The 16896-nt window shown below is 42.7% G+C and overlaps 1 protein-coding gene across 4 annotated transcripts in view; it reads right to left on the bottom strand.

The window, feature by feature from the left end:
* The window catches only part of UBE3C (ubiquitin protein ligase E3C), a 91152-nt gene that overhangs the window by 46330 nt on the left and 27926 nt on the right, over nucleotides 1-16896 (bottom strand). For all 4 annotated transcript variants that reach the window (XM_019659097.1, XM_019659098.1, XM_019659099.1 and 1 more), the window contains exons 7-13: nucleotides 15172-15325; nucleotides 14541-14764; nucleotides 13892-14046; nucleotides 10944-11131; nucleotides 4872-4958; nucleotides 448-605; nucleotides 69-295 (exon numbers count right to left, since the gene is read on the bottom strand). In XM_019659097.1, coding sequence (XP_019514642.1) covers nucleotides 69-295; nucleotides 448-605; nucleotides 4872-4958; nucleotides 10944-11131; nucleotides 13892-14046; nucleotides 14541-14764; nucleotides 15172-15325 — 1193 coding nt within the window. The remainder of the gene's footprint in view (nucleotides 1-68; nucleotides 296-447; nucleotides 606-4871; nucleotides 4959-10943; nucleotides 11132-13891; nucleotides 14047-14540; nucleotides 14765-15171; nucleotides 15326-16896) is intronic.

Here is a 16896-nt window from a genome sequence, read left to right as displayed (position 1 = left end):
AAAACAAAACAAAACAAAAACACACTTGTACATTATTTGACCTCAGTAAACAAAAATAAACTCTGTACCTTAAAGAGCTGAATCCATCGTTTTTGTTCCATCTGTATACAACGCTGCATTTCAGAACTAGTCGTGACCCCAATACTCTGAAATGCTGTAATGTATTCCTCTCGGACTTCCGGTTTCGTTTCCGGATACGCCAACTTGATGATCCCTAAGCACGCATCTCGGAGGCAGCGAGACAACACTATCAGCTCTTCCAACGTGAAAGGCATCATTGATGATTGTCTCTGGCCTACAATTGAAAAACACAATCCAATGTGCTGCCATAATTTTTTTAAATTTTCAACACACAGAAAGACTTACAAGGCTTAAAATTTTTTCTATCATCTATGAGAACGGATAGGCAATGGGGTCAGCAACAAACTGGCTGCTCAAAATTCTCACCTTCTATTGGGTCACCGAAGAATTCATTATCATGTATGGAAATTAGTGAATGACTAAACAAGGAGCTAAAGAGGTAAAAGAGTGGGATGATACGACCAGAATCTTCAAACGACATGGGAGAGCCCCTTGATATCACCTGAAGCAATGGTACCATAGACCTTGAATTGGGGAAAGAGAGAGAAGAAGAAACAATTTTCAGATTAGTTCTAGTTTGGGAACAAATTAAGACATGACCTAAGACAAATATAATCACGGAACATAACATTTACATTAGCAATTAATCTACTTAAAGAGAAGGTAAATTCATTCTAACAATATAGGTTAATAAGTAAGAAACTGAAAAACAAGACACCAACTCCCCACTCTTGACTAATGTTCTCAGTAATAGGAAGAGTTTAGTTACTGAGCGAGCAGGTGGGCCCAGGCGGACCCTCAGGAGAAAATTATTAACGCCACTATTAAAGATGCACACGTCACTCTGAGGTTGAAAACCACCCCTCCCCCTCCATTTAACATCCTTAACAAAGGTAGATTGTTCTGGTCTCATGAAAGCTTACATTTAGGAACACTGAAAACAGCTGAGCATTGAACCCGGCTTAGAACCTTCAGGAATAGTCTCCGCTTTTCTATACTGGGCCTTGTCCTCTTACCCACGTTTACCTGCCAGCTCCACTCCTGCTCCTGCTTTACAGGGGGTCGCCGAGCACCCAGAGCAGCGCTAAAGTGACGCGGTCCTGGGGGGGCTCTGTAGGCGCCTTCACCTACCAGGAGCTGTGGCCCCCTAGATTTACTCCTCTCACCTGGAAGCTGTTCCCTTTCTCTCTCGGGTAGCTGTGGTTCCCTGTCTTTCGGAGCGCCTAGCTAACAGAGGTTCACCTGTAAGCTTTCTCCCAACCATAAAGCCCAAGGCCCCTACAGCACGTCACATGAGCCCTGCGTCAGACATGGTGGGCTCCCCCCTCTCCTATCTTCCCTCATGTATGTGTGTTTGTTCCTCCAACACCTATTCCCATCAAACTACAGCTATGTATTAGGTGAGATGTGACCGGGAGTCAGGACCCACGAACGATAACTGGCTGCCCAGCACTGCTGAGGTTCTAGGGGGAGAGAGCACAGCAGGAGGCAAGGGGGTAAGGCCCGGCTGTGAGCTTGGATGAGCCCCTGGGTGTCCGCGGTGCACAGTTCAGGGGAGAGCACTGCCATCAGCAGGGACCCCGGTGGACTGTTCCCACTGAGAAGAAACACCCTCTGGCCACTGTTCCACCCACCTGCATGTGCCCTACTGCTCAGTGCAGGCAGTGAGCCCTGAGCACTGAGAACCAGCTGGATGAATCCGGGAACAGAAGGGGTTGGTCCCAAGTAGAAGTGCATGAGGATGTATAAAAAAGGACCAAGTACACCGTCCCACATCACTGCCAAAGCCAGGATGACAGAAACGGCCATCTATGTGGAGGATAAGAGGCATGGGGGTGGCTCAGCTGCACGGCAGGGTCCCCTCTCTACCTCCTGTTACTCCCCACCAAGCCAAGTGCTAGGTTGTCCACACAGTAAAAGTCTGCTGACATATGGAGGAAATAATGTTCATGTCATGTGTCTTCTTGATATTAATAAAAATCTTGGTTTGTATCTTTTAGTTGCCTTGCCACTAAATGCTGGACTATGAAAGCAGATAACAGTGATGAACAAACACTATTTAGGGGAACATGCTTTAGGTTAAGTTAACCAGTTGTGATGAGAAGAAAATATCTCCTGAGTCTAAAAAAGGGACAGACCAGCTTTCAGCTGTGATTCCAGCAGGTAAGCCTTGTGCTCAAAATCGCCCATCACAGTCAAGCATGTCTGCCAGTTTGCACAGAACCCTGTACTGGGTCCCTAAAACAGACAAGGGCAATTCTTCAGCATGAGCTTATGTGTTCTCTTTAACCCCGTGAGGTAAGAAAAGCCATCAATCGTTTTCATTCTAATGACAGAAAATGTGATTGGCAAGAAGCGTCAGATATGTGCCTGTGCTCCATCCAGCCAAGACATAAATGAAACGTGTCCCCGAGTCTCTGCTGACCGCTCTTCCTGCCATAAACACTGACTCAAATATTCCTCTGAAAACAGGTCAGTCTCCAAGACTTATGTGCAAATAAAAGTCCATAATTTACTGTAATGGAAAAGACATTGATTGGAGCTGGAGAGCTGGCCAGATGAGGAGCATCGGTGAGACCCCGGGCAGTCGTGGCCTCGGCTCACACCCTCTAGACGAGGGCTTGGGCTGGGCCTGCGGCTGCCACAGCCCCAACCTGACTGAGCAGCCTCTTCGGCACCTGCGGCTTTACTGGGTGCACCCTGCTGCCACGTTCACGAGTGCCAGACTCCCGCAAGCTCCGCCTACTGCTGGCGAGGACTTGGGAAGTGGGCAGCGTGTCATTAGCACAGTCCCTGCGAGTTAAAGACAGTAAGAGGCCGTGCCAGCCATGAGGTCAAGGGGACACGCACTCACTGCACAAGCCGGTGACGGGGCAAAGGCGCCTGGCGTAGGCTGTCGGTGAGAAGACAACAGAGGCCAGCTGGCCATGGGTTCTTCCACCTCACCTCCATCTCAGTCCCGAGGGGCCTGTGAGACAGTCGCACACCCCTGGGCTCCTGACACAGGCCCTGGACCCCAGCCTCAGGGGTCAGACAAGGAAATCTGCATTTTGACCGACTCCCCTGGTGACCCTTATGCTCACCAAAGCTTAGGAGTCCCAGCTGTGTAAGTCCTGTTGTAAAACTATTTTCAAGTTAATCTCAATACAATTGTCAGAAAACTGGGGTATTTTATTCTAATAGAAATACGTTGTATACATCAGGATTGATTAAGTTTCTTGAGGGACTTTACAAGTACAAAGAAACTCAAATTCTCACACTGGCTTTTAAGAAATAATGATTTTAAAAACATTTGTAGAACTTTCTCAACTTATTAAATCATGTTAATAATTTAACAGTGCCTCGTTTTTCTTTCACACACTGTGACTCCATTTCCTTACCAAGAAACAAACAAGCCATCGGGAGGCACAGCTATGACAGCATCTGTGTTGCTAAGCTGCGGACACTACAGGTCAATGACAATTTCCTGTCCCAATGACCCCCAATCTCCTTGTGCCTTAAGCAAACCTTTCACTCAGGGAAGTCAAGGCTGACACCGTCAGAAGTGGCTGAAATGCACCAAAGCCCAAACAAAACATACCTAAAAACCTTATATTTTAATTTGAAAATGAAGAGATATAAAAGAATATTTCTAAGGTTTCTCTACTTCTGCTATGCACTGTTGATACAAGATAAACAACTTAACCTTTCTGAGGTTCTTCAGTTGTAGTGATATCATTAAAAAGCCCCTTTACTCACTTAAGATGAATGAAATTAAATGAAAAAAACATGAAAGTAACTCAAAGTGATGCTATTACTAAATGAACACGTCCCTTTTATTGGAAGAATAGTTCTGCAGGTGAGCTGGACCCCAGGGTCCGTTTACACCGGGGCTGGCTGACTGGCGCGAAGGCACTGAAATGGGATCACCTTTTTGTACACATGCCTCACTGAAAAGCTCAAGGTTCAGAAATCTCAACACAAGACCCTTCGGTACCACCTCGCGCGTCACAGCGCGAACTGATTGCAGATGAGTGCGTATTCAAGCTCTGGACACCCCACCCTCACCCACCAAAACTTCCTTCCTTCAACTTCTTGTCCACCCCCTCAAAAAGCCACAAAACAAAACAGAATAAAACACTCTTCCTTCCAAAGTTCTGCCCTAAAATGGGGCCATAGCCTCCAGGACAGCTAGCGTCATGTGTGAAGCTTAGTCCCCAAGGAACAGAGTGACACGCTTCATCCTTTGTCCCATAGCACAGCCGGATTCACTCAGACTCAACAGACGGGAAATTCAACACGGTCATGGGCTAAGCCAGTTTACCATGAAGATTAAATGCTCTACTTACTACACATTCAAATAAAATACGTGTGTTAAAGAGTCTAGCCTTCGAGTTACATAAAGACTCGAGTAAGAGAAATTCAATTATTTCAACATAAAGTTTTAAAAACCAACTTCTACAATATTTGATATCTTATAATGTGTTAAGTTTGCTTCAAATCTATGTTTTCACTATCTGAAGCACAGGAAAGTCATTTGGAGAAAAGAAATTCCATGTCTCTGGTTTTCAAAAAATGTCTAGAATTTAAAATTTACCCTCAGATCAAGACATATTCTTAATACATATAAAGATAAACAACTATGAAATGGGCATAATTTTTCTTTTTGTGAATGAGACCATCTAGAATTTACTTTCTAATATGAAACAAGCTGGATATAAGTAGTCCTTAAAGCACCATCTTACAGTCCTTTTATCAGGTGCCACTTCCCACATTCTTACGTTCAGTCTAGAAGTCTGTGTAACACGTACCCTGTGATCATCCGCGTTGTCATTGAAGATATAAGGGACCAAAGATGCCTCAGAAACCTGGCATTAAAAGCTAAACTGTAAAGAAGCCTAAAAGGAACAGGGAAAATAAGAGTAAGTAAACGCTCGTTCAGTGGATTTCTTCAACAAAAGCTATAAACTGAGCATAATGGACAATTTGGAAAATATCTACATTAACACCACAAAGAGCATGCTCTCTACGATAGCAAATGCTGTACTGAGAATAAAATATTTTAACAGACTAAATTTTGTAAGAAGTGCATTAATTTAAATTCCCACAGTGGAAGAGAAATAAAGAGATTTTAGATAAATAAGTTACTTTTCAATAATAATAATAATATAAAAATCTCAAATTTGATCATTTTCCTGGATTCAATCCAAAATCTCAGATCCGTTCTTTAGGATTAGCATTTTCTGAGCATACAAGACAGATATGGAGTCTTGCTTTAAAAAAAGAAATCAATCTCATTTTCGTGTGGTGTAGTTTGAAATGTCCAAATAGCATTACAAGCACAATCATAAAAAATGAAAACATGAAAGTATGTGAAATTTACCTAGAATCAAGAAATCTTAGACTAGAAAGAACCTATTAGATCATTTAGCCCAACCACTCTTCAAACGCCATGGAGGCCAAAAGCCATCTGTTTTCATCAGCAAACAAAGGGGTTGGACTACATCAATTCTAAGGTCTCTCCCAGATCAAATACATGATGATTCTACATAAAGTGTGTTACATTTGTCACAAGTACACATTGTGACAACATGGTAACAACACTACACTAATTCATAGGAAACCCAACTGGGTGAAGCTCAAAATTAGGGTGAGAAATTAAAAAAAAAATTTACTGAAATAATGAAAAATGGTAACAACACAGGAGACGAAGGAAATAAACCACATTATCAAATATGCGGAGTCTCTGGCTCAATGGCCACATTTCCACCCAAACATCACTGTTGAAAACAAGCTGTATCAGAAAGGCGTACACAGACCCTGTCTCTCACATATTTAATTTAAACACTTACCGTAAACCAAGTATATAAATGAAGTGTTAAGATTTTGATTTTTCTGCCTTTATGAAGTATTATATGCTCTGAAGGCTACCCAAACCACCACACAAACAAAAAGAATAAGAAAAAAGTTATGAAAAACATGAACTTTCAACATCCAAGAATTCTAGAAGGTAATATTTGCTTGCCTTATTTCTCCTGGGTCAAGAAATTGAGTCCTTTTTAAAAAATGTATTATCTAGTATAATTTTATTGTTATCAAGATTGCTTAAAATGTGTTAAATATAAATACTAAAATTTAGCATCTCAAAAATCTGAAAATTACCCATTTTCAATGGATGTGTTTCTTTTTTTTTCTTAACAACAACACAACAATAGGGCAAAAGAAAATCAGCAACATTTCATCCCATCTTCCCCAAAATAATCAGAATTAATAACTTGGTATAAATCATACAGATACTCTGTGTTCATATGTAAACAAAACCAGATTCTCCCAATATATTCACTTATAACACATTTTCTCACAAAAAATTACAATTAACACCTTAATAAATTAACATCTTTCCACATATATCTGAGACACCATTTAATGGCTACACATTTCCAAAGTTATGTATCAAGTTAACTTTGAAACAATTATTTCCTAAATTAACCACTCAATAATAAAACAAATTATTAAACATTTTTGTAAGTTACTGAAGGTTATTTAGTTTGGGGCTTTACTGCTAAACGGCAAAGAAGTGACATACTCTTGACACATGCTGGGATGGATTAAAAATTACCCATTAAGCTTTATTTAGCTGCGACAACCCTATGAGTTAATTAGTAAAGGGCAACATTTTTGACCCAGGTCATAAATTCAGGCCAGTTGTCTATAGGAACTATTCCAGTTATTAAAGAGAACACAATGGGCGACACCAGCTCCCACACAGGCAGTAGAGGGCACGACAGCAAGCCGTTCTCAGATACTTCCTCTGTATGTAAAGCTGTCATAGGTAAAAGACATACGACAAGCCAGCCACCCTAAGACCCTCCCTCCCACTCTTGGAGCACACCAGTGCCAACGTGACACTTTGTGTTTTCTGCTGGAAGTGTCACTTTACTGGCAAAAGGGATATTAAAACGCAGTATTAAAACACATTTCACCTCTGAGACAATGCAAGGTTAAAAGCAAATTCTAAATTTCCTTCATGAGAATAAAAACTTTAAGATGTATTTCAGTTGGAGGCAACTTGCCAAAAATTTTCTTCACTGACAAAAGAGGACCTAAGACTAGAAGATAAGCTCTGGACCTACAGCTGTGTGACTTTAACATCTCCGTGCTAAAACCAGTTTTAGTGCTAAAAACAGCCAGTTTAAACAGACAGTTCCCTCTACCTGACAACTGACTTCCTTCAATTTTAAGATGAACAGACTCGATGTCCCCTCATACTCAGTTTAAATTAAACAAGGGGAGCTGCACTCAGCATCTTGGACACATCTCTGATGTCCCCTCCCTTATTATTTCTTAGCATTATTCTTAGAAGAAAACAAAAAGTTTTAAATAGCCTCCATGTGTGCTTTTCCCAAGTTTACTTGTATTTCCTATGGCTCAATTATCATTCACAGATGTTTAGAAAATTCTTAGAAGTTTCAAAACTCACTACAATTATACATTGCTAAATATGACTAAAGCTAGTTAGTCTGCTTTATGATTTTCATGTGTCTGCCAATAACTACTGCCAATTAGTTTATCATCTATATGATCTCAAAATAGATTTAATAATAAAATTATGTGTTGAAATGTTAAAAAGCTCATGAATTTTATTTGACCTAATATTATAGAATGCAAATTTTAACATGAATCAATAGCTGATTAAATCTATTGATTATACTGAAACTATCATTGATAATATAAGCAAACATGAAATCATAGGCAAAAAAACAAATGTTTCTCACTGTAGGCACATCCTCAATATTTTTTCTAAAGTAATCTAAAAATTTGTTTTTTATACAAAACCATGAAGTTAGTAATAATTCTAGACTATATAAAGAAAACCCCGTATTTTCATCCATGGAAGCCATCTGCATAATCATTCTAACGCACATTATTAAAGACAGAGGCTAAGAATCAAGAGCTGAGGAGCAGCCATTATCACATTACTTCCCAGTGCTGAGAGAACAGATGGCGCAATAGCCATGCATCCCCAGGGCACACAACTGTCTAAATCACAATGATTAATTACACACACAATTAAGTGGGCTCATTCTATTAGCTTTGGGTAGAAAAATCAAGTATGTGTTGTAATAAAACTGATTTGTGATGCCCTAAGATTTTATGTATTTACAAGAAAGCTATATGCAAATTATAATATCAACCTTTCTGATCTCTAAAACACTACCTTTAAAATTCTGTTTCAAAGTTTTTAGATATTAATAGAACAAAAGAGCCAAGCCCCAAAGAATATGCCCATCTACCCACCCCCTTAGCATCAGCACTCTAACAGGGAGTGCCTACCATAAAAGGAAGTTTCACCGGAGTTGGAACAGGAGAAATCTCAGGGTAGAAACTCAGGAAGGCTTGTGAAAGGTGGTAACTTCAGATCAGCCACGAGAGACAAGAGGCTGGAGGGTGCGTTCTGGAGACCCGTGTAGGCAAGAGCAGAGAGGCACGCGACACCAGGGAGATAGAAAAACCGCACGACGGGATCAAGAAAAAGGCAAGTCATGTAGCACGGCGGAGGCAGAAAGTGCTCAGGCTGGACGGAAGGCCCAAGCGGTGGCCCAACGCTCGTGAGGACAGTCCTCCATGAGGCCATGAGCTGAGGAGTGTGGGCTTTTTCCCCGAAAGCAAAGGGGACCCATTGGTAGGTGCTTAGTGGAGCAAGAGGATGAAATAATCAGGGCTGTGTCTTGACAACTCAGTCGGGCGAAACTACATGAGACGAGCTGCAGGCACGCATGGAGGTGACCAGTGCGTGCGGGGCTGACCGGGAAGGCGCGGTCTCAGCCCCCACCCCCGGCCGGCGCTGTCCAACAGACTTTGTCGGGACGGAAAGATCTCAGCCCCTGGCCACACATGACTACTGAGGCTGGGAAACTGGCCACTGTGACCGAGGAATTGGGCTTGTAAGCTAATTTTCATGAATTTAATGTGAAGCAGCCACGTTTAGCTAGTGGCTGCCCTACAGGACAACCCCAGGCGACCCCCAGGCTCGGGGAACGACGCTGAGCTCAGAGGTGGACACGTAAGGGTCTGGGCACAGCCCTGGGAGCCACTGAGCAAGAGTCCGGAGCTCCGAAAGGTCTGGAGCCTCCTGTATGGAAGAAACCACCCAGAGAATCAACTGAGTAGGACAGGACTAAGAAACTGAACCGAAAAAGGAGGCTAAGAAGTTTGGAGAACACTGAAACAGACAAAAAAGACCCGTGGATGAAACTGAGGGAAGAAGCTGAAAAGTAAAGGAAGCCGCGTGGGATGGGGTCTGTGGGGGAAACACGTGAAAGGGGCTCAGGGGAAGGGAGGAGGAGGAAGGGCGGCGCCCCGCACAGGTCTGCGCACCGCCGACTCTGGGCTGAGTGCGGGGCCGCAGGTGGCCTGTGGGGTGTCACTTGTTTAAGTGGAAAAGGGAGATACAGAACAAGGGGAACAGTAACCTACTTCGTGTGTCAGAGTTGGAAAAAGTAAGACTGTCCACTGGTTGTTATTCACACTGTTCTGCGTCTTCCTTTTTTCACGTAAATCGTATCTTGGAAACTGTCCACATCAATGTAAAAAGGGCCTCCGGATTTCTTTATACAGCCTGACAGTCCATTAAAATTGCAAATCCCAACTTGGAAAGTAAGAGGGAGGACTTGAGAGTGAGTTATCAGCCCAGGAATTTACTAATCGTGTTTTAAATACCTTTTAAAAGAAAGTTGGAAGCAGTTAAAAACTACAACAGTTAAAGTAAGCCAGTTTGCTCCTTCATGAGCTGTGAAGACCTTCTAAACACTTACAGGCTAATAGATCTGAACCATAAAGGACACCCCCGAGTAGTTTCTTAGAGGAAATAGGTGCTATACTCATAAAGCGAGACTGCACATAAAACTCCTTCAGCCATGAAACAGCGCTGAGCAGCTTGCTTGGGGAGCCCAGGACACTGAGCATCTACGCAGAGCAATCAGCGCCCGAAGACTGGACTTTGTGCCACAATCAAAGCAAGCGCGGGCCTCATATCCTGCCCTCATGCCACCCGCCCCAGGCTAATCACCTCAGGGGCACTACTTCCTCCCCTGTAATAAACACCTGTCAGCGAAGATAGCGCCTAATTAGCTGGCTGCATTCGTGTTTACAAGGCACTTTCGCTGAGATGTGTTCCCACATACAGTTCATTTCAAAGAACCTTTCCTAACCCAAAGGAACAGCGCTTTTTATGTTATGGGCTAGCGTTTTGGAAAAACCGGCACGGATCCTTTGGAGTGACAGAAATCACCCGGTGTTACATGGGACCCACTAGTCGACAGAGCCTCTCAGCAGGTGGCCGGTGACACTGGTCCCTCAGTTCCTGGTAGAGACTACACAGAGTTTTGCACTGAACTCTATTAAGTACTTTTCTATTAAATTACCAAAAACCACTAAAGTATCACTCAAAAGAGAGGGAAATAAATAGTGCAAGATTACCGTCACAATTATCTAAGCATAAATTAGCCACATTTTAACTTGTATGTTGCTTTGTCCCTCTCAAAAGTTTACATCAAAGTTTTAAAAAACAAAAATTTCAGAGTGCCAGAGTAAACTGTCAAGGCAATCTGCTAAAAAGAGCATTATGAAAGAGCCTAAAAAGATGTGTCATATTTTAGTTGTTTCTGTAATTGCCAGCACGAGTCCGACTTTTAAAACGGGCGGATAAGACCAAATTCCTCTTTCATTCCTAAAATCCTATAGGAAAATGAGCTCCTCTGCTAACATATTACAGGCCCCTGAGAGCTGGTTTGGAAGAAAAAAGCGAACTTCCATTTCCATGAAACACTTGGACAGCGAACTGTTCTGTGTCGCACGCAGACAGACGGACGCCGCGGACTTGCCTGACTCTGGGCACCACCGCCCGCTGCTGGGCCATCAGCGTGTGGCAGACGGAGGCCATGAGCGTGAAGGCCTCCTCACTCGCCGAGTCCCTCCAGACCAGGTTTAACAGCGTGTTGGTCTGCTGCTTCGTATCCAGCTTTTTCAGACACTCCTCTGTTATGTAGGGTGCTGACAATCTACCGTCCTCCTAAAACACACCAGGCAAATTGGTCGGAGTTAACGACATTTTGGGACGGCTCACCTCTAACTACAAACATACAGAAAATCTTACTGTTCTTCAAGTGAAAATACAAGATGGGCATTATCCCCAAATGACCCACAGTACATATCGCTCTCTGTACCAATGCATCCCCTAAATACCGGCAAACGCTCCAGAGATCGTCACTCTCTCTCTGAGGCGCCAATTTTGTCCAGCAGAATGACAAGGAATGGTGGTGGCTACTCAGCTTTGCTACTCAGATGTGAGACAGTATTTACATTTTAAGAAAGTTTTATTTCACATCTTTCAGATTGCATTGTACAAAGCATACATGGTGAAAATACATCTTCATTGATAGAACTTCCATTTTAAATTGAGATATCAGTTTAAGCAAAATAGAATAGTAAAAACCTTATTTAAAAGCAATCAAACGAAATATATAAATCTATTATTTGCTGTCTTAATTCCTCCACATCTGATTCACGGAGTAAAATCTGAGTTAATGCTCTACACAGTTTACCTGTCTGGGGTATTAACCAAAGATGCATACATCGTCCATATATGTACACATATGGACAGGGACAATCTGAACATATATGTACTGGGCATCGCTGCCTGCACTGTTCGGAAACTTGGGTGGGTAGAACTTTTGTAATTCATAATAAAACACTGTTTTAGAGATAAAGTGACACCCTCTACGTGCCACATTGACGCACCCATAACAGACGTCAGAACAAGAGCACTACATTAGCACCACTCTTTCTGTAGTGTGCGCTTTTAAACTTTAAATGCAATTTATTTTGAAATAAGGCGGAGTACAGACTCCCACAGATGTCAACAATAAACAGCTCAAGCTGCACATCTGAACGCTGGAAGCGGAGCACAGGCCGGCCTGAGGGCCTGTCCCTGCTCCATGACCTCACTGCCTGCCTTTCGTGTCCGCAGAGCACAGGCTTTGAGGTTGCCTCCAGCACACACAGCCCATAGCCTCTTCTTCACACAGATACAAGTGACATTGTGTACAAATAAAATGTTAATTTCTATCTCCTAAAGACGAAAGTTTGCTCTACATTCCATCTAGAGGATCCACCTCTTTTTCTCACTTACAATAAAATTCACTTTTTGGTGCACAGTTCTGAGCTCTGACAGATGCAACAAAATTCTAGTACCCACCCCAAAATTCAGTTTTACCCTGTAATTAACTCTCCCCTCCTCCTAGAAGCCCTGGCAATGCTGATCTGGCTTCCTTTCCTGATGGTTATGCCTTTTCCATACATGCTACGAAACTGTTTGAATCAAGAAGGCACAGCACAACACACCCCTTCCCTTCCCCGAACACCCGACCACCTCCCAACTGTATTCTTCCTGACGTGAAATTTCCTAACAGCAACAACAAATACTTAAAACCCATCAGAGCCATTCCTCAAGCCATTTCAATTGTGTAATTAAGAGAAAAAGAGGTCAGCAGCACCCTATCACTTAAGACACACGAATTGTGTGTGCGCGCATATAATGCACAGCTTTCTACCCCTTGAAAATGCTAGTAAAAAATGCTAGGTAAGGGGCTGGCCGAGTGGCGCGATGGTTAAGAGCTGGCTTGGGATGCCAGAGGGCCCCGGTTCGGATCCCACATATGAGGGCCAGGGACACTGCCCTCTACAGCTAAGATGAACAACAGCTCAACCTGGAGCTGGGCTACTGTGAATCACCTGCGACAGCGTAGGCTGCAGCCCCTGTGGCAGTGGGTTGCCATGGGCTACCGTGTGTAGCCAGCAGCCGCTGTGAGTGGCTATCCAGAAGCTGGCGAATCTGCCTCGCCCGTGAAGAGCGCAATGATGGTGCCAACTTGGGCCAGTGAAGCAACGTCCTCCACAACTAGACTGAAGAACAAAAGGACAGCAACTTGTCTGTTCCCCTTCCCCAATTCCCCAGCACTGTTCCCATCTCCCCAATTCCCCAATAAAAATCTTTAAAAAAAAAAAATGCTAGGTAAGAAATGAGAGAGGGGACTTAGAGAAATGTGACAATGCACTTAAAACAACTCATTTTAAAATAAATAAATCGTAATATTTATCATTATAAAATTGGCAAAAATTAACAAAAGACATTACTTGGTGTTCACAAGACAGGGTATGAAGGAACTTAAACCTTTTGTCTTTTTGGGGGCCGGGGGAAAGGCGGAAAGGGAGTGACTGCTAATAGATCTGGTTTCTTTCTGGAACGACAAGATGTTCTAGTCAGATAGTGGTGACGGGTGGACAGTTACGTTACAATACTGAAAAACATCACTGAATTGTATGTCACTGAAAAGGGTGAATTGTATGGAAAACTGTATCTCAATAAAGCTGTTATTAGAACATTCTTTTAAAAACAGAATAGCGCCTGGCACTCAGCTAGCACACTTCCCGAGAGCTAGGAACTCAACCTTTTCACCCAATCATTTCACTTCTAGGAAATACTTCGTAATACTTAAATAATATACAGTTTGACCCTATTTTGCATGAAAAAACAGAGAACTACGTATTTCCCTGGATACTTGTACAGACATACAGGAAAGGCACTAGGGTGCTTATCTCTGGGAAAAGAGGTGGTGGCAGTGGAGGGGCGGGCACGTTTTCCGTACAGTTTGAACACTTTACAAGAGTACTCTCATGGTTTCCTTGTAGCATTACATTAAAAGGGACAGGGAAATCTGATGAAGCCGTCCAGTGATCCCTCCCACTGACGCCCACGCCCACGGGAGCTTACTGTAGCGCTCATCTGCTTGTCTGCTTCTTCGCTCTCATCTTCGGAGTCACTGGATGAATCCTGACAGCTTGAATTGGCAGGTGAAGCCGGTAACTGAGAAAGAAAGGTCTGGAGCACTCTTAAATACACTAGCAGTCCTTCCTCAGAGAGGGTCCCTTTGTAAAACAACCAATTATAACATTTAATTAAAGCAATAAAAAAAGAAACTGGAAAACTCAGGTATAATTTTTCCTATATTCAGAGAGGCATTTCTGACCAGAACTTACTGAAATTCCAATAATTCATGAATACATGTATGCACTAAAATATATTAGAGGAAAATGTTATAACTCCAGAACAGGCACACTACAAGTTTAGGATAAATGGAGAAAACATCGCCATATGCACAGTTCTCCCATTCGATGCTAACACTCTTTTAATCGGTGTGGCCTCAGAACAAGTGTGTGTGTGGGAGGGATGTCTAACTCAGGTTTTTCCCTCTGCCCGGCAACTTCACCCAGGGACACCGTCCAGGACAGAGTCCTTCAGCAAACACGCCCCTCCAGGGAATTCCCACTGCAGAGGCCGAGATGACAGTAGGACACTGGCCACCTCATTACCTGGCTAATACAAGCTACGTGTGAGTTCAGGTGAAGCGTGTATTTCATACCCAGATAGTTTTCACCAACAGTCAGAACGAAGTAGAAGAGCCACGGCGCGCCTCCGCTGGCTTCTGCAGGCCTGCTGCTGTCCCCTGACAAGAGCGCGTGCAGGAAAGGCTCGTAGGGGAAGGCGGTCTGTGCGTCTGCCAACGCAGGAATGACCAAGTGGAAAACCTGCTCCGTGAAAGGTGCTGCCAAGAACTCCTCCGTGAAGGCGGTAAAAACCTGTTGCCTAAAAAAGAAAAATGGAAGCTTTTAGTAAAATCAAAACATGCTGTTCGTAAAATCATTGATTAAAATGAAGTTTCAAACTATCCTCCTAATTAATCAAAGTTAAGCATTCAGTATCAACCAGGCCACCCTGAAATGAACCTAACTTGGGTCTTCCCTACCAGAAAACACTGCTGTGTTTTTCTCTCCTTTGACAGCTGCTAGAAAGCAGGAAAATAACAGGTCTTCAAATTATACATTTATATCAGGGCACAGGACAGACAGGAAAGCACCCTTTCCTTACAATGCGTCACGTTAATAAAGTAAACTTGACTTTCGGGTCTGCAATTTAAGAGCATCCTGCGCCACAGCTACTGGTGGACACAGATCTCGTCAAACTACAAAATACAAAAAAATTACCCGTCTCACCTGGCTCCTTCTGGACAGGAGTTGTAGGTAAAGTGCAATGGTTTCAGAACATTCTCTAGCAAAATTTTTGCTATAGGAACTCGAGATAAGTCAGAATAGTCAATACTTGATGGAAGTTTGCTATTAATTAACAAATAGAGAGATCTATAATACCCTAAAAGAAAGGAAAAAACACATATTTAAAATTTGGTACCTTTTCTTATAATGAGGAAAAGAACTTGTCAGTTTTTAAATGCCTTTTATAACTCTCTATAGGTCCAAATTTAAGTTTATTCTTTTTCACCATTTTATTAAGGAAAACTTTAAACAAATACGTAAGCAGCCTGCAATGGTATATAAACTCCATGGACCCATTACCCAGCGTCAACAATTCTCACCACAGCCAATCATGTAAGTCTCCAGTCACTGGGAAGCAAATCATGTCAGTTTATCACCAAAGATCGGTAAGGGCTGTAGTTTTCTTAAAAATAACATCATCACAGCTAAATGAATAGTAATAATTCTTTAATATCACAAATATCTAGTCAGTGTTCAAGTCTCCAGCTGTCTCATTATAAATTTTATTTAACTAGTTTGCTTGAATCAGGGCCCAAGTAAGGCCCATATATCGTGGTTTTTAAAATTTATCTCTTAGGCACTGCCCAACTATTTAATTAGTTTTGTGGTTTTTTTAAAAAAACATCTTGCTGAATTCATGGACTTCAACATACTGACATACTTCAATTCACTGCCGCTGTTATCCTCCCTATAGTCGCTGCCCCATCTTTGGCCAGTGGAGTGGGCTTCTGGTGGGCTCCCGAGACCCAGGGGGCAGTGGGAGCGTCTCTGCTTTCTGATGGGACAAGATGTCCAGTATGACTCTCTCATCTCCTGACCAGGACCTGCAATCAGCCTTTTCTCCAGGGTCTCTTAAGTTCCTTTTAGAGGAAATTATGTCTGTGGATCACAAGATGGGCACCGAAAAATTTAACTGTTGTTCTAAAGGCAGCTTCTATGTAAGCAGAAGAACAACTTTTCTGACCTTTCTACGCCTTTGCTAGGAGTTCTAGGTGTGCAGTGAACAGAAACTCCAGACTCCCCAGCGAGCCACACCACAGCGTCTTTTACAAGTACTGGCCCCTTTTAAACAAGCAGCGGGGAGCGTCTCCAGGGCTGGTCTGTGAACGCCTCATGACTGCAGACATCTTGTGGGCACCACCACGTGCTTGGTTTATTTCTGAAAATGGTCCTATCCAGCCTGGCGCTGAGTCCTGACCACTGAGCAATGGCCACTCCGTACCCCATCGTTAGACCCACTTTGTTAACTACCCCAATTCTAACCTCATAGACTGATTACCGGGGAAGCTCAACAAGGGAGCTTGAAAGCTCTTTCACTACGGAATTGAAAACAAGATTTGGGAAAAAAAGACATCAAGAAAAAAATTTTAAAGTGTCACATCATCAACACCAGGGGAGTAAAAAAAACGTACACATTTTAAGAGATGTTACCTATGTAATACTTTTCAAAGTTGAAACTGAATTACGGTAGCAATGTGTAGCATGACGTTCGCTCAAAAGATGGCATTAATCAAATGAATGCTAGCGTCATTCATTGTATTACAATCTTAATATGGTTTTTTCCTTTCTTAAAATGTGTATACTTATGTTTGGACACCCTCTGTATATTAACAGCAATGTATGTGTACATTAAAAAGATTAAGGGCCGGCTGAGTGGCTCAGTTGGTT

This window comes from Hipposideros armiger, unplaced genomic scaffold, assembly GCF_001890085.2.
Source record: "Hipposideros armiger isolate ML-2016 unplaced genomic scaffold, ASM189008v1 scaffold_295, whole genome shotgun sequence".
NCBI lineage: Eukaryota > Metazoa > Chordata > Mammalia > Chiroptera > Hipposideridae > Hipposideros > Hipposideros armiger.
The sequence above is the reverse complement of the archived record's forward strand: the minus strand, read 5'-3'. Positions and strand labels throughout refer to the sequence as shown.